The 18,636-nt window shown below is 45.1% G+C and overlaps 1 protein-coding gene across 1 annotated transcript in view; it reads right to left on the bottom strand.

Moving 5' to 3' along the window:
• LOC127650708 (CUB and sushi domain-containing protein 2-like) overlaps nt 1-18,636 on the bottom strand; it is a 467,844-nt gene that overhangs the window by 436,102 nt on the left and 13,106 nt on the right. Inside the window, exon 2 of the mRNA XM_052136305.1 lies at nt 4,741-4,957. Within this exon, the coding sequence (XP_051992265.1) occupies nt 4,741-4,957 (217 nt within the window). The remainder of the gene's footprint in view (nt 1-4,740; nt 4,958-18,636) is intronic.

The raw sequence follows: 18,636 nt of genomic DNA, 5'->3' as shown, positions 1-18,636 counted from the left end.
GTATGGGGCTATGAGCAAACTGCAGAACGCTCACCCTGACAGACTGTTTATTGTCGCCGGAGATTTCAACCATGTGAATCTCAAGACAGTGCTCCCTAAATTCCATCAGTATGTGAACTTTGCAACGAGAGGGGCAAACACGCTTGATCTTGTTTACACAAACATGCCAGGCGAGTACTGGGCGGAGCCCCGCCCCCACCTCGGCTTCTCAGACCACATCTCTGTTATGCTAATTCCAGCATACGGACCGCTCGTCAGATGCACAAAACTGCTCCAGAAGCATGTGAAAACCTGGCTAGCAGGAGCCATCTCTGCTCTTCAGGACTGTTTTGAGTGTACTGACTGGCACATGTTCAGGGAGGCTGCAACATATGGCGACTCTACCAACTTGGAGGAATACACAGCATCAGTGACCAACTACATCAGCAAGTACATTGATGATGTCACTGTGGCAGCGGGGGCGTGGTCAAGCGCCCGTCTGGGAGAGAAAGTGGTAAGGGCGCTTGCACCTGAGCTATATTATGTCTAACAACTGTCTCTAATTTCAGTGAGCATGGGAGAGCGGCATAAAGTTGGCCACAGAACCTCCAGTTAGGGAGAAGATAAACAAGCGCCAGTCTAGTGTTGGCATGATATGAGAGAGTCAGAGATCTGTTGTTGAGCTGGAAAACTTTTGTGTTATTGTGAAGCTGTAAAGTACTGGAGATCATTAATTAAAGGCTGTACCTGTGAAACGAAGAAACCAGTTTCCTGTGTTCTCCTTACCCTCCTGGCCTTAAGTTTGTTACAGTCACTTTCTCCAAGACCATCACCACACACTCCAACCAGAAGCCGTGGATGACTGCGGAGGTGCGTGCGCTGCTGAAGACCCGAGACTCTGCCTTCAGAGCAGGCGACAAGGCAGCCCTAAGAACAGTGAGGGCCAAACTGTCCCGGGCCATCAGAGAGGCAAAGCGTGCACATGCCCAGAGAATCCACAATCACTTCCAGGACAGCAGCGACACACGGCGCATGTGGCAGGGCATCCAGGTCATCACCAACTACAGTGACAAAGATGCCTCCCTTCCAGATGTGCTGAACGGCTTCTATGCTACGTTTGAAGCACAGAACGACGTGGTGGCGAGGAAGACCACCCCTCCTCCCAACGACAAGGTGCTCTGTCTTACCATGGCTGATGTGAGGAAAACTCTACGTAGAGTCAACCCACGGAAGGCTGCTGTACCAGACAACATTCCTGAGTGCTCAGAGGATGTGCAGATCAGCTGGCTGCTACCTCAATAACTGCTATGTGCATAGAACACTATCTCATAGTATGTTATGTTTACATTTGGCATTTTTAGAAACTGTGATCTTTTTGCACTACTGTGTACTGGTCGGCGCTGCACTGTCTCTCACTGTGCCTATTGTCCTGTTAATTTTTTGTAATTTATTGTACTGTCCCGTACTTTTTGCACACGTTTGCACGTGCACTTTATGTAGGTATGTTATTTAGTCTGTGTTTGTCCTATGTCTCGTTTCACTGTGTACTGTACTAACTGTATATGGTTGAACGACAATAAAAACCACTTGACTTGATTTGACTTGAGTAAAGGATGGCTTTCTTGGAAGAACCACAAAATGTTCTTGTTCCCAGACTTTGCGAATTCAAAAAGAGAGAAATGTGATTGATTCAAGGAATGCAAGAAACTCTAACAGAAGGTCGCTTTTGCACTTATGTTCCTGGCCAAATTGAGAATAGATGCTAAGAATGGCCGCTAAGTATTTACATGTTCCCCAAGCGATGTCTTTCATAAAGTCAATGGAAGGAGTAAGTCATTGTATGATTATCACATTGCAGCCGATTGGGCCTGACTCACTGAACATTCATTTGATCATCCGAGGAAATAGGGCACCTTTTTTGCTTTTTTTCACATTCTTTGTGCTTATGCCTCTTATTGGTTGGAGTTTGTTTTGTGAAGTATTTCTTGCAGGACACTGGTGTGATTGGGTCATCTGTTGCACTCAGGTAACAGCCGAATGGGCTGGCTCACTGAACATTCATTTGACTGCCAGAGGAATCTGAATGGCTTTTTTTTTGTACTGGTTCCACTAGTGGCTGAAGCTTGTTTTGTTGAGGAACACACCTTCTGAAAAGTTATGTGGATGAATCTACACGTTCTTTGTGTTTATTCTGCCTATTGGCTGGAGTTTGTTTAATAGATTTTCTTCTGTTATGTAATTCTGTCTCACAAAATTTGTATAGAAACACTGGACATGAGAAATCTGATGGCAAAGTTGTTGCGGGGGCTCTCGTAGGCATTCATGGACTGTTTGAGCTAAAAAGGATAGACACTGGTTGGCTTTGTCGTCCGCAGGGTTAATGCACACATTTTTCTTTTTTCTGTTTGTTTTGTGCTGGGGGACGTTCAGGGTTTGATTATAGCACCGATGTTGGAATGTGGTCTTTATAATTTTTTTTGACACAATCTATTTTTTTTAATATGTCAAAATGTCAAATGTTAATATGTGTGTATTGTCTCTTTCCACATGGAATGTGAATGGGTTGGGGCACCCCATAAAATGAAGGAAGGTTATTTCTCTTCTTAAACATAAGAAATAAGATATAGTGTTTCTTCAGGAAATGGATCTTTCCCCAAAGGAAGATATGGGGTGGGCATGTTCTCTCCAATGCTGACAAAATGAACAAATCACTCTCTGAGACTACTCATTTTATGAGTCACATAAAAGATTTGTTTGTTGATGAATGACCCATCACTACTGCCTGATTCTGAGCAGCAATTTTGCCAGTTCGTCAGATGTTTTACCGGTAGAATTTTGGCTTCTATGAAATAAAGAAGGTTATTATTTATAATCTGACCACAATATGATATAGCGTTTGGTCGCGCCACACCGTTACTTGCTGGAAAAAGTAGTTTGCTACTGGAAAAGCTACACTGTTTTATAAGCAGATGATCTACTGTCAAGCTACTGAAAATTTAGTTAAGTTAGTAGCTTCACTACTTGTAGTTAGCTACTCCCTAACACTGCACATATCACAAGATAATTTTAAAGCCATTCCATTTACACAATAAACTCAATTCCACCCAAAATAACATGCAAACAGCTTTAATTCCTAACTAATAATTTCATAATTGGGTGGATAAAACCACACTTCCATTTTATTTAGCTCTTAAAATAAATCATATCCATAGTGTTTAAGTTTTAGATCAGAATTGATTCAACATAAATTAAGAGGGATAATACAGTATTTTGTGTGGTAACAGCAAAGACATCAAACTAATTCAGGGACAGAAATGTAGATACAAAATAGTGTAGCTTATCTGGGTAAACCATTTCAAACCAACCATGACAGAGTACATTTATCGTATAGATCTAAGATAACAGATTGAAGGCAATGCGTTGCAATGGTCCACAATGACTACAGTATTTTGAAGGGAACAAGGAAAGGGGGTGGGGTGGGGGGGGGGTGGGGCTGAGAGAGAGAGAGAGAGAGAGAGAGTCTTAGAAAGTAATTTGTAGGCAGAGGCAATCGAACAGCTGGGTCACCCAAAAGTAGCTGTTTTGAGACTGAAGCCATTCAAAATGTGTCATCAATTCAATTAGCCCATGAATGGAAGTGTATGCTTAGTTTGCAGCAATCGTTCTGCATTTGAACGAACTTAGGGCCATCTCAGGCACAGCTATGTATCCAGATTCTAAGAAAACTGAAAAATTGGCATGTCCGTTGTCTTCTTATTGTAATAGGAGTTGCAAACTTCCACATACTGTAATTTCACCATGTTATATCGATGGCTGGGTTTCAAAACTACTCAGTGTCACAGGATGTGGGTATCATCTCAGTTTATTTTTTATTTCTACAGGGCATGTAGTTCAGCTTATACTAATATCGTACAGGCAGGTAAATATCCCTTTTTAAACAAGGTCAACTTTCGAAGAATGCAGAGGAATTGTGATGCTATGGGGAAGGCTGTCCTTGAATCTATGCAAACTGTATGAAAAATAATAAATAAATAAATAATAATAAAATAATAATTGAATAATTTAAAATAAATCTTCAAAGTGCCCTTGTTGACATCTTTTTTCCACACACATATTTTTTTAAATGGATGAGGCAACATAAAAAGTTATGAAAAAGCAACACATTCACAGTATTTCAGCAATGTTTTCTATAGAACTCTATTAACCGGAGGGGAAAAAATATCTGCAAAAGCATCTGTGAACGTAGGCAAGCTTTTTAAAATGGTAGCTTTGGAAAGGAACACAGGCCAAGGCCCTAAGGACATTCCCCCAGATGATATCTGTTTTGTTCAATCTATTGAGCTTGAATCCTTTTATTTTCTTCTTATTTTCTGAGTATACAAGAGAGGAATTGAGGCGATAAAGTCAAAAGCACTGAATCAATTTGTGGGCTTCAGTCTTCTGAAAATTAGACAAAGGCCTAAAAAGTATGTCCCTTTACCTCACTTTTAACACTTTCAAAAACCTGTTTTCCCAACATTGTAGTAAAGCTAAAGATTTTATAAAGACTATGAAAAGTTTACACTGTTCACACTTCTTAAGTTTTAAAACCAGGACAAAATGCATCCAGATTTCCATGTTTATATTTTCTATTTTTTTCTACTTTATGACTACTGTATTGTCTACTGTTAGCAAGTATTGCTAGCTAGCAATTCCAAGTTTTCAAGTTCTGCCAAAGATTCAATTCGGCATTTGCACATAAAAAATGTTAAATATATTTACCGTGTCCGTAGGTTTGCTGGACTAGGCTGCCCATCATAAACTGAAAGGATGTCAAAGTCCTCCTCTAAAGCAAAGCCTTGAAATACCAACTGTATCCGGTTGTGTTCCTGTGCCACAATAACCCATGTGCAGTTGGCGTAGTTTGGATATCCATACGGGTACCCAGGGCTTTCTATTGTCCCATTTGGACTGTGTAGTGTGTCACTGCAATTTTGAGCTGTGGAGAGAGAAGAAAGGATTAAACAAATGGATAAAATGGAGACTGAATGCAAATGACGGATACTGCATAAGAGTGTCAAAATCTGCATGCTATTATTGGTCTAATTTTTGAACTTAGAACAAAAGTGTGAGCTTTAAAAAAAAGTTCCAATATTTATTCAGTTTTTTGATCAGTAAACATCAGTATTACAACCTTCCAGCGTGATGAATGTTCATTAGACATTTTTTTTTATTATAAATGTATATGTATTAATGTGCTTTTTGATATGACAGAGCATTTGATCATTTATTAGTTCAATAAAATGCTTCCATATCAATAATTTATCCATTAAATCATTTGCATACTAAAGGTGCATATAAATAAGATTAAGCTAAAAGTACTATAATATTCATTTATATTTACGTTCAAGATTCAATTAAATTATAGTCTTAAATAAAGTTTTAAATAAATAAAATTAACACTGTCAGCTGCCTTTGCTAATACCAAGGCTCTTTTTTTTAGTCATTGGTCAATGAGATGTTTCCATAGTAACTCTGGAAAGAAAACAGGAAAGAGGAGGGGTGATCCCACCCATGGTTATTAATTCGACTAATTTTAATATTGCCTGCAGCTCAGACTACACTCCTCAGCATTAATTGCATTTCTCTTTTGCATACTTGTCAAGGACCTCTTATAAAATATAGCACTCATCCTGAATTTTTAATAACTGTGTGTGACTCCATCCATCAGTGAAAAGCATGGCCTAAATTACTTGTTCTGGACAGGTCTGTACCCCCACTTTTAATTAATTATTTAATAATATTTAATGTTCTCAGTTTTTCCTTTTTATTTCATCTTACCCAGGAAGCTTAAATACCTGCTATAGTCACACAGAACCTAGGGCTGGGAAATGTAACGCTTTACTTTCTGTGATTCATAATGTTTGTTAAACGTGTTTAAAGATTAAACGCAATTAATGTAGTCTGCTTTTTTTCTTTCTTTCTTTTACTTCCAGAAACTGTATGCGATGGGAGAAAGGTGTCTGGAGTTGTTCCTGGCAGGCTACTCAGCCTCCATATGGATTAGGGTGGGGGATGGGTTACATGCAATACATGTTCCGGGCATACTAAACACAGGAAAGGATTTACTGTATGGAGAATGGAGACTTTAACCACAAGCGTGAACCAGGCGGTCCGTGCAAGATATATGTTCAAGATGCACTATCTCTTCATATTGCCTTTAAATGTAAACCACTGTCAAAAGTGAAACTATGTATGAGAGACCCAACTGTGCATGATAGAGACTAATAAAAGGATGTGGCCATTCAGCTAAAGCCAGGTATACTTGTAGAGACTGAGAGTCAGCCAGAGAAAACAATATTTTTGAGATTTTAAACTTCAGCTTTCAATGTTTTATATCTGTATGTATAGTGTCTAATAATGCATTGGAAATGTACACTTGTAAGGTTCTCCTGCCAATGATGTTTGATATGAATTTAATCTGCCCATTTGATCCAATAATTATAAAAAGTACACTGTAAAACACCAGAAGATATTGCCCAACTTTTAGTTACATGTTCAAAGATTTTATGGCATACATACAATGTGTATATATCAAATGCATTGCACCGCATATGCATTGTATCAAAGATTTAAACCTGTAAAAAATTTGCCATTTGATACATTTCTCTGTGGGGCCTAAGCATATATATATATATATATATATATATATATGTGTATATATATATATATATATATATATATATATATATATATATAAATCAATGATTCAAAACTAAGAATATACAATATACAAACCAAAACAATGGAAATAGATACAAAATTCTAGAGTAGCACAGTTTATCCATTTATTAGATTCTTAAACTGACTGGAATTTATGTGGGGTTAGCTGATTAAAATAACATTACAAATACATAATTAGAGGACATCTGTTATCTTCAAAGCGCATATTCCATGAAAATAAATCCAACACACCAGTAAACAAATGGGAACTCAGCGTTTCCACATATAGCACACATATTTCTCTAACATATTTGAGTTGAGATTCCACTGCGATTACTCTTAATGAAAAATCAAGTTCTATCAGCATGGCACATATGCACAAATATGCACAGCATTTACTGAATGCAAACACAATGTGTTATGAAGTTATGTTAAGCTATTTAATGTAAAGATACGGTAAGCTCAACATGGAGTGCAATTATGTGGGAAAAAATTAACATGTTCTTATTCCATATACACAGCCTGTTGAGGTTTTAGAGGATAACACCCCAAAATAATTGGGATTTGGATTTCTTAAGGAATAAAGCTTTGCCTACCAGCACAGAATTTTAATAATCAAGTGAAAATGTATCCGAGTAAGGAACAACCTGAGGTGCTTTTTTTAAACTGACAATTTAAAAATGTTGGGAAACAGTTGGAAAAGAGTGGCATTTAGATAATCCACCTTTGGCCAGTGGCCATATTCTGTGCATTTTTCCAAATGATAATGAAAAAAACAACAAAAAAAACAGTTTAGGATTTTGAGAATGCCTCCCGCTGTGTTTAAAGGGCTTGGTGTCTGTGATAAAGGCACTCTTGACACAAACTATTTAGGCAAGAATGTGTCACCAAATAAGATGCTAAACAGAGAGAGAGAGAGGAGAGAGAGATGGGATTTATTTAAGAGTTAATGTGTTTGTGGCTCTTTAAGAATTATTTCAAATCAGTTTTCTTGACTCGTATTCAATGACACCAGATTATTATTAAAGGGAACGTTTTCTAGAAGCACAAATGGCAAGGAAACAATATATCCTTTTTTTTTTCCACAAAATCCCATGAGAATACTTGTCGGCTGTTGTGCCAGCATGAATCATTCTGAAAGAGCACTTGACCTCTGGACACAAACTGCTTTATTGCTCTGTGGGGCTTTACAGCATCTAGTGCGGTAGCTTCTCTATGGTATCAAGCACAACAACACTGAGAATGAAACCCAGGTTATTTCAGAACATTGAGGTCCAGATTTACAATATGTTTGCATTTATAATAACAGATACAAACTTGATAGCACATGCAGAAAAGGTCTGAGGTGATCTACTTAAAGGTCTTTTGAGAATTGCCTCTTTCAGATGCGTAAAAAATATCACGTCTTGGCAGTTTTTGCGTGTTTCCCCAAAATGAATATACAATTTAGAGGCGTGCCTCTAAACACAGTGTCAATAAATAAGACACCATATGCCTATCATACATTAAGTGGCAGTCAACTAATAAAACCAATTGAAATTTAAAAAACACACCCACGCATGAAAGCCAGATCCAAGGAGGTCTAATGCCAATAAGAAGCTCTCTAATAATATTTGCGATTACTTTTCAAGCCTTGATCTTTATGTTTTTTGCTATTTGTTTGTAGATTATTTAGGAGTGGAAAGAGATTCAAAACACATATAAGATGATTGAGAATGAAAGGATGAAAAATAATTGATTTATTATACATGTTTCGCCAGCAGAGAAATTGCGACTGTCTACATCCGACTTCCGGGATGGCCCGACGCTCTTGAAGCACAAATATGTGCACTCTTCAAAAACCTATAAATGCCACTTCTGTGTTTACATAAACACATAAAATATTCTCTGACAGAAAAGGTTTTTGATAAAGCGCTTTCTCTTTACAGCCTTTAATCTCTTAAATGGCGTTTACATGATTTTTCAGAATGTCGCTTTCTGCAAAAGCCCGGAATAAGCTGTTTTCTTAAATGCGTGTAAACATGGTAAAAGTATGGAAAAAAAATTAATATATACAGTACATATAGAGTATATGTAATAATAAATATAGAAGCCTCAGCTCAGTGAAATGATGCCCACACAAGGAACTACAGTATGTCTCTAACCACAGGTGGAGTGCTTTTGTTCCAACCACTTAACTGTGCAATGCTGTTTGTGAATGTTCGTTGGACTACGGTTTTGGGAAACACCATATCGTTGGACTATAGTTGGCTATGCTTTTGGGAAATGCACCCCAGCGCAAGTGCATAAGAGCCTCAGCTCAGAACTGATTTCAATACAGGCAAAAGAGTAACAACGCAACACCCTTAAAAGTATAAATATAAATAGCACCAACAAATGTGAAGGCAAACGTGTCAGCTTATAATCATTAACTACTTATTTCATCAATATTTTTTTCAATATTTAATTAATTCTCTCTCATTGTAGAGAAATTCAATATTACTCTTGATCTTAAATGATCACAGAAGAAAATTACTTAATTTGAATGTGAAATGGCGCTGATAGCCACAAAAACAATGCAGACTCACACAAAACTGAACAAGAGGCTAAAGCCTTAACCACAACTTAAGCAAACATAAGCAATACCAATGTTTTTTATTGTTCATACGTGTTCCACACAATAAAGATACTGGTAACTCAGACAAACCCCTCATATCAACATAAAGTATCTGATTCTTGTTAACCCAGATCTTAGAAATCAGAAACAATTACAATGTGTTGGTCAATGTATTCAAAGGGCTCACAAAGGCAAATTCCCACCTGATTAGATGTTGAAAGTAGCAAACGGCAATTTAAAGGCAGGATGGGAAAGAATAGTGGGCTAGTGTTTTTCATTCGTAACAGAGTGTCTTCAAACCAGAAAAAAGGCATAGGCTAAGCATGATCTGATTGAGGTAAAAGCATCATTGGTTGCCTTACATATTTCTGTCCCACATGTTCAGATACATTCAGGCTCTTTGATAGTGTAAAATGCAAATTACAACTCTTTAATATGGCAATCCTCAATCTACTCCATTATCAGTAGATAAATAAACCACCTTAAGTTTGCATGTTTATGTTCATGTTCAAGACAAAGTCCAAGTCTCAAATGAAACATTCCTACTACCACCAGATACCACTGAAGTAGGTCTCCTGAGAAATCACACCTGCCTCTGTGACAGTCGTATGCTCTGTAAGCAGAAAAAAGAATCAGGGGTCAGGCCCATGTTTTTTTTTTTCTTCCTCCATCAGGCAATCAGAAAAGTAGCCAATCAGAAACACTCTCTGCCTCTCAATACATTTAGTGTGAAGGGTTTTGGATAGAGGGTGTGTTTCTGAAGTTTGCAAAGTGTACAAAACTAAGCATGCAGTAACCTCTAAACAAACAGAAACCCCAATATTCTCAGATTAGCACAGATTAGCAAATATATAATAAAAAGGACAGTAAACTCTGTCTTCAATTACTCTTTATTTCCTCCATGGAAAACAAAAGGAGATTTCAGGCAGTATGTTTGTCTCAGTCACTGTTCACTTTCATTGCATCTTTTAACCAGTAATGAAAGTGAATGGTGACTGAATGGTGTCATTATGTCTACCATCTCCTTTTGTTTCCCACTGAAGAAAGAAAGTGAAAATGTGGATTTGGAACAATATGTGGGTGAGAAAATGATGACTGAAATATAGGTCAACTTTCTCTTTTACTAATGAATCAAGGTGTTAATGCAGAGTTGTACAAATGGCCAAAAAAGCTCATGATACTTTGTTACTTTTTCATTCTTTAAGAATTGTCTGTGAACACGTGGTTTTGTTGACATGTAAAACATTACGGCAAAAAAATAACACATGTGAAAAACAGGGACTCCTGAGCCGACTTTAGCATATTGGTGGAGTGAAGCAAAATAAAGAGAGCGTTTTGACCTTGTTAAGCATGAATGCATAGACCACCTCCAGAGTCAACCACTGTTTGTTTTGCCTCCGCTGCTGTTTTGCTGCTATGGGGCTGCAGCGCCTCGGCGTGACATTTTGATAAATCGATTGCTGCCGAGCCATTCTACGGCAGGACAGCAATCCTTCAGAGTGCCCGCAATTAGAGATCTTGGGAGGGAAGGAGAGTGAGAAGGGGGTGGGTGACACTGGGAGTAGGGGCAAGAGGGGGAATTCTGTATGAGCAGCTGCTCTGTAGACACCTCTTTAACTAGAAAACACCATGACATTTGTTTAAAGATAACATCATTCTGTGTTGTTGGTTGACAATCCCAGTTTTGTAGACAGATTATTATGCTTTTGATATGTGCCCGAATACATATGACGTCACAGGGGTGGACCGGCCATCGGGAGAACTGGGATTCCCCTTCTGTCGCTCTCTCCACGTTGTGTCGCAGAAGCGACACTAGGGGTCTCTCTTGAGTGCCGATATTCACCTCTGATCTTATTGAAAAGGGCCAATGGGAGTTGGCAGTCAGTATTTGCATACCCCGCCCCCGGACATACGGGTATTTAAGCGGGGCAAATACGGGAGTTCATTCAGAAAATTTCTTCGGAGCCGATGGTCTGTCTGCAGTTTGCTGCGAGTTACACACCACTTAAACGTTCCTGTTTTCCTCTGACGATCTGCATGCTGTTGGATCTTGACGGCGCACAACAGCGGCTTTCTCCTTCTCAGTGCACGGCGTGCATTGTTGCCCCTGAGCGCTTCGACAGCGCAGACACATACACACACACTGTGTATTAAAAGAGTTTTTACTAAAAGAGTAATTTTCTCTAAAAGAGCAAACACAGCGGCGTTGAACGTCCTTTTAAGGACGCGTCTTTTTCAAGATGCCTTTCCGCCCCTGTGTCGTTCCTTGATGCGGTAGAGTGCTCTCTGCTTCAGACGGCCACAGGCGCTGTCTCGTGTGTTTGGGCCGCGTTCACACCGAGGCGGCGTTTGTGGATGGTTCATGTTCTCACTGCGAGAACATGACCATGACCACGTTGCGGTCGCGGCTCGCTTTCAACAGAAAGCAAGTCACCCCAGCTGCACCCTGCATTGCTCCTTCTTCCCACGGGATTAAGGACGGTGCGGTTGGCGCTGGGGGCGATTTGGGGGCGGCAGCGGGTGCAGTTTCGCCGGGTAGCCCCCCGCGAACCTCCCGTTCCCTGACACGCTCGCTGGTCTCCGTCCACGCTTGCGGCGATAACGGCTCGCCTCACGGCACGGCTGTCTATCCTCCCGAGTCCGAAGCAGATGAGCTCTCCGCTGCATCGGAGAGTGCGGTGTCTGATGCCGAGGACTCCCCTGGACTGCCGCCTTCGGGCCAGCAGGCCCAGGCTGAGGCCGACGCTCAGATGTCCGACATGCTTGCCCGGGCCGCCTTGAGCGTGGGGTTGGACTGGAACCCTCCATCCTCCCCACAGCCTTCTCGGTTGGATGATTGGTTCCTGGGGGCAGCGTGCCGTTCGTGGCCTCACATCCCCCCGGTCCCTTTCTTCCCGGAGGTGCATGATGAGCTGACGTCTACGTGGAGAGCCCCGCTCTCCGCTCGTCTAGGTGCCACCCGCTCCACTCTCTCCACCCTCGACGGCGGAGAGCGCCACGGGTACGATGCGATTCCCGCTGCCTCCGCCCTGCATGCGATGGCCCTTCTGCAAGTCCACCAGGCCAAAGCTCTCAGAAACATGCACGGGGGTGGACCTGATCCTGATGTGCTGCAGGAACTGTGCTCAGCGACCGAACTCACCCTGAGAGCGACGAAGGCCACAGCGCAGGCACTCGGACAGACGATGGCCACCCTAGTGGTCCAGGAACGCCATCTTTGGCTCAACCTGGTCGAGATGCGTGAGGCTGACAAAAACCGCTTCCTGGACGCACCTGTCTCCCAGATTGGCCTTTTCGGTGACACCGTCGAGGACTTCGCCCAACAGTTCTCCGCGGTGAAGAAGCAGACGGAGGCCATTTCGCACATCATGCCCCGCCGCAGACCTGCCGCTACGGGCCCTGCCCCGTCTGCCCGCCGAGGGCGTCCCCCTGCGAGGAAACCAGCTCCTGCTCCGCCTCAACCTGGGCCCAGCTCTCAGCCCCAGCGTCGAGCACTCCGCAGGCGGCGCACGCCCCCTGTCTCACGAACCCCCTCCAGGACCTGGAAGGCTCCCAAGCGTTCCTGAGACAGCCGACCCAGAGCCGAAGACGTTAGCTCCGGAGGTGGTAAGACCGCTCCGTCCCCTGGTGGAGGGCCGGGAGGAGAATCCTTTGTTTTTTCATTTGCCACACCCCCTGACGGGGGCTGTGGTACCCACATTCTCAATAAAAGAGCTATTTCCTTTGCCTCTGGGTCACCTGGCCCGCAAATGCCGTTTTCACGGCAATGTGCTTTAAGATCACAACAGTCCCAGTACACTGGACGCGGCGATCCCTCCTTCCGCCTGCCCACGACTGTCCCCCGGCCGGCCAGTTCAGACGAGTCCAGAGGACGCCAACATCAGACCTCATCCTCAGTCAAGAACAAGTAATCAACTGCCTGGAGTTGCTGACCGTCCTTCTTTCTCTCAGGAGCAAGGTAAGTGCTTTGAGTCTATTCTCAGCACCTCAGCCTCAGGCCGCAATGAAGCCGCCCGACGCTGCATTACCTGTTCTGCCCCGCTGCGAGGCCCCGCCGGGTACGTCCAAAATACTCGTCCCTTTGGTGCCCCAGCGCAGAGCTGGGAAGCGTGGCTTTCGCTTCCCAACGCATCACGCTGGCTGCACCGGACCATTCGACTCGGTTACGCAATTCAGTTTGCCCGGCTCCCGCTCCCCTTCAGGGGCATCCGCTTTTCCGCAGTACACGGCGAGCACACCAGTTCCCTGCGCACGGAAATCGCGACCCTCTTAGCCAAGGGCACGGTAGAGCCCGTCCCTCCAACCGAAATGAGGAAGGGTTTCTACAGCCCTTACTTCATTGTACCCAAGAAAGGCGGCGGCTTACGACCAATCCTGGACTTGCGAGTTTTCAATCGGGCCTTGTTAAAACTCCCGTTCAAAATGCTTACACAGAGAAATATTCTGGCTGGCATTCAGCATCTAGATTGGTTCGCAGCGGTGGACCTGAAGGACGCGTACTTCCACGTCTCAATTCTGCCACGACACCGACCCTTCCTACGGTTCGCGTTCGATGGGCAGGCATTTCAGTACAAAGTCCTCCCCTTCGGCCTGTCTCTGTCCCCTCGCGTCTTCACGAAAGTCGCAGAGGCGGCCCTTGTCCCGCTACGAGTAGCCGGCATCCGCATTCTCAACTACCTCGACGACTGGCTCATCCTAGCACACTCTCGAGAGTTACTATGCACACACAGAGACCAGGTGCTCCGGCACCTCAGCCGCTTGGGGCTTCAGGTCAACTGGGAAAAGAGCAAGCTCACTCCGGTTCAGAGCATCTCTTTTCTCGGGTTGGAGTTAGACTCAGTCTCAATGACAGCACGTCTCACGAGTGAGCGTGCTCAGTCGGTGCTGGACTGCCTCGCTTCCTTCAAGCCAGGCACGGTGGTCCCTCTAAGACTTTTCCAGATGCTCCTGGGGCATATGGCGTCCTCCGCGGCGGTCGCGCCGCTGGGGTTGATGCATATGAGACCACTCCAGCACTGGCTCCAGACTCGAGTCCCGAGACAAGCATGGCACCACGGCACGCATCGGGTAAGGATCACCCCCGCCTGCCTCAAAACACTCTGACCCTGGACAGACCTCTGCTTTTTACGGGCAGGAGTGCCCTTGCAGCAGTTGTCCCGACGCGTTCTGGTCCCAACCGACGCCTCCCGGTCCGGGTGGGGTGCCGTGTGCAGTGGGCACGCAGCAGCGGGCCGTTGGAAAGGGGCCCCGCTGCGTTGGCACATCAACTGCCTGGAGTTGCTGACCGTCCTTCTTTCTCTCAGGAAGTTCCTCCCGTTAGTTCGGGACAAATACGTCCTCGTGAGATCGGACAGCACCACGGTGGTGGCGTACATAAATCGCCAAGGCGGCGTACGCTCCCGCCACATGTCACAACTCGCCCGCCGTCTCCTCCTATGGAGCCAAGTCGCTGCGTGCCACTCACATCCCCGGCAAGCTCAACGTCGTAGCGGACGCGCTATCACGACAACGCCTGCCCGGCGGGGAGTGGAGGCTTCACCCCCAGTCGGAAACCTCCCACTGCCCGCTCTGGTACGCCCTAACAGAGGCTCCCCTCGGGACAGACGCACTGGCACACAGCTGGCCCTCGGGGCTGCGCAAGTACGCATTTCCCCCAGTGAGCCTTCTTGCACCGGTGCTGTGCAAGGTCAGGGAGGACGAGGAGCAAGTCACGTTGGTGGCCCCCTACTGGCCCACTCGGACTTGGTTCTCGGAACTCAGGCTCCTCGCGACAGCTCCTCCCTGCCGAATTCCCCTGAGAAAGGACCTCCTCTCTCAGGGACGGGGCACGCTCTGGCACCCGCACCCATACCTCTGGAACCTCGAAGAGCTAGCCGGCTTACCGGCGACCATTGTGAATACCATCAACCAAGCCAGAGCCCCCTCTACCAGGCACCTTTACGCCCTAAAGTGGCGCTTGTTCGCAGATTGGTGTTCTTCCCGAGCCGAAGACCCGCAGAGATGCGCGATTAGGTCAGTGCTTCTGTTCCTACAGGAGAGGCTGGACATGGGCTGTCCCCGTCCACCCTCAAGGTGTATGTTGCCGCTATCGCGGCCCACCATGATCCTGTAGACAGCAAGTCTTTGGGTAAGCACGACCTGATCCTCAGGTTCCTGAGAGGCGCCCAGAGGTTGAATCCCTCCCGGCCAGGCCTAGTTCCCTCCTGGGATCTCTCGGTAGTCTTGGCAGGACTCCAGAGACCTCCCTTCGAGCCACTCGAATCAGTTGGACTCAGGGCCCTCTCTCTTAAGACAGCCCTGCTGATCGCGCTCGCCTCCATTAAGAGGGTCGGGGACCTGCAGGCGTTCTCTGTCAGCGACACTTGCCTGGAGTTCGGTCTGGCAGATACGTCTGTGATCCTAAGACCGCGACCGGGCTATGTGCCCAAGGTTCCTACCACACCATTCCGAGATCAGGTAGTGAACCTGCAAGCGCTGCCCCGGGAGGAGGCAGACCCAGCCCTTTCGTTGCTGTGTCCAGTGCGCGCCCTGCGCATTTACCTGGACCGCACACAGAGCACCAGATGCTCTGAGCAGCACTTTGTCTGCTTTGGGGGAAAGCAGAATGGGAATGCCGTCTCCAAACAGAGGCTTGCCCACTGGGTTGTCGACGCCATCACACTGGCTTATCACACCCAGGCCGTGCCCCTACCCTTGCGGGTCCGAGCTCACTCAACAAGGGGTGTTGCGTCCTCGTGAGCACTGGCCAAGGGCACCTCCCTAGCAGACATCTGTAGAGCCGCGGGTTGGGCAACACCCAACACCTTCGCGAGGTTTTACAACCTCCGCATTGAGTCGGTTGTGTCTCGTGTTTTCTCAGGTCCGAGCCCATAGAACTCGGTAACACGTAGACCGACCGGCCGGGTGGATCGCTTGCACCCAGCGCCCTTTTCCTGATGTCAAGGTAAAGTAGTGCGCCTTCTTCCCAGGGCGCCCCACTCCGAGTCGGGACCCTGGTCGATTCCTCCCCAGCCCTCCGGGTCCGCGGTTCAGCGGAGGAACTCGCCGACCCAAGCCACTGCGGGTACCCTGGTGGCCACCCCGTACTGGTATAGGGGCTCCACAGGTAAAATAAGAAGGCCTCCTGTTCAGACTCCCCTGTGTGTAATTCCACGGTTCTGTCCCCTTACGAGCAGACCCCCGTGTCTCCCTTAGGCAGTTACAGCTGCCCCGGTCGCCGTGCTGTAGCAACTCCCCCTTTCGAGGCTGGATCTACCACCGCACCTTACTTTCCACACGAGCCCTAAGACGGCCGTGTGACGTGTCTACCACTTTTCCTCCCCAAGAAAAAGGGCAGGTGTGGTCTCCGCAGGGTCTGGGTAAGACCCCCTTCCCTATATGCGTGTAAGGGCCCCGGCCTTGATTGCTCTATGCGAACAACATAGAGAGAAAAGAGGCCCAGCCAGGCTGGCCCGTTCCCATGTTGGCAAACATCGCCTTGTTCCCCTCCCAGGGTAACTAGAAGGACTTCGATGTTCTAATGGGGCATTGGGGAAGGGTACGTGCAGCCAGGTACAGATGATGCGTGGCACTGGATGAAATCCCTGCCCGCCTCTGTATCGGCGGTCCACGTACAAGGTTCAGCGCATGGCAAGATTGGAATGGGTCCCCTAGTGTCGCTTCTCCGACACAACGTGGAGAGTGCGACAGAAGGGGAACATTTGGGTATGTATGTAACCTCCGTTCCCCAAGGGAGGGAACGACACGTTGTGTCTTTCCTCCGCCATGTCGCTGAACCGAGCCACTGTTGTGGCCGGACCATTTCCGGCTCCTCAGAAAAATCCTGAATGAACTCCCGTATTTTCCCCGCTTAAATACCCGTATGTCCGAGGGCGGGGTATGCAAATACTGACTGCCAACTCCCATTGGCCCTTTTCAATAAGATCAGAGGTGAATATCGGCGCTCAAGAGAGACCCCTAGTGTCGCTTCTCCGACACAATGTGTCGTTCCCTCCCTCAGGGAACGGAGGTTACATACGTAACCAAACGCTTTTCCTGGTGGACCAGCTGCGAAACGGGGAACGCAATATGATAAAGGGGGCCATGATGAGCTGAAGGGGGCCTTGAAACGGACACGTGATATGCTGAAGGTGTCCGTGATATGCATTATGGGACAGCAAAACACACTGCCACAACCCCCCACCCCCCCACCCCCGTTCTACAAATTTTCTCCAGGGCAGATTTCTGTTTCCAGTCTGCCCCTGGACATCACCTTTCGTTGTCAAAGCACAAAGTGTTAGACCTATCCCTAGAATCGCTGTACATCTTGCATGACAATGTTTAGCAATAACATACTGTACATTTCAAAAGAGATTTTTTTCTGTTATCTGCCTTGGTTCTTGTGCTAAAACAGTACAGACTGAGCAAAGATCTTCTAATTTTGCTTGCTTATTTGCCCTCTCATATGACTCTTCTTGTCTCTTGCTTGTTCTCTTTGCCACTTGTCTCCCCTTCCATCTGTTCACATACTCAGTTTGTAGCCCTTATTATCTTGTTTGTTTCCTCATGTCTTTAGCTCCAGGCAGACCTGCCTGGTGTGAACTGTGGATTGGTCCTACCAGTTATTAATGCTAAATAATTCAGACTAGCTCATAGATGAGTACTAATGAAATGGGTACTAATAAATAGAGTTGGGAATTGTTAAGCAGTGGTCACACTACACTTTGCACACCTTAGACTTTCATTCAAATGTTTCAGAATGCAGGATACAGGACATGCAAGCTCATGCAAATACATTTCACATTCCGGTTTGTACCAGAGTTCAGATTTGGTGAGTTCTCACTTGTGAATTAGGATGACGACAAGACGTGCGACCAATGGAAGATCGAAATGTGATACACCGACCTCTTACTCAATACAAAGAAAATATATACCAAAGCTGCAAGTTTTATTTATTTTTTAATATTAGACTGTATATTTTATAATTTTTAATCGATTCTTATTTATTATCTGTGATTATTTATTATTATTTACTAAAACCAAAAGCCCTCAAGCATGACATTAGCAATTCAGATTCCACTTGATATAAAATTCTAGTTCTTCACAATGTTTGTAACAATCATTTGATTAATAATTTTGAGGAAGACAGAATGGATAACCAAGAAAGCATTGCACTACTGACAAGTTTACAGTTTGAAAAGTTTGAAACAAAAACGTCCATGCATACTTAATGTTCAAATGAGTTCTTCAAAATGGGATTAGTGAGCGTTTGAACATTTTCCATTGTACCATGAAACATCCCAAATGTATATATACTGTGCATCCTTTTTTGATTTGTAACTAGTAGTAACTAATAAACATGTAATATATATATATATATA

This window comes from Xyrauchen texanus, chromosome 10, assembly GCF_025860055.1.
Source record: "Xyrauchen texanus isolate HMW12.3.18 chromosome 10, RBS_HiC_50CHRs, whole genome shotgun sequence".
Taxonomy (NCBI): Eukaryota; Metazoa; Chordata; class Actinopteri; order Cypriniformes; family Catostomidae; genus Xyrauchen; species Xyrauchen texanus.
This window is presented reverse-complemented; position numbering and strand designations above follow the sequence as displayed.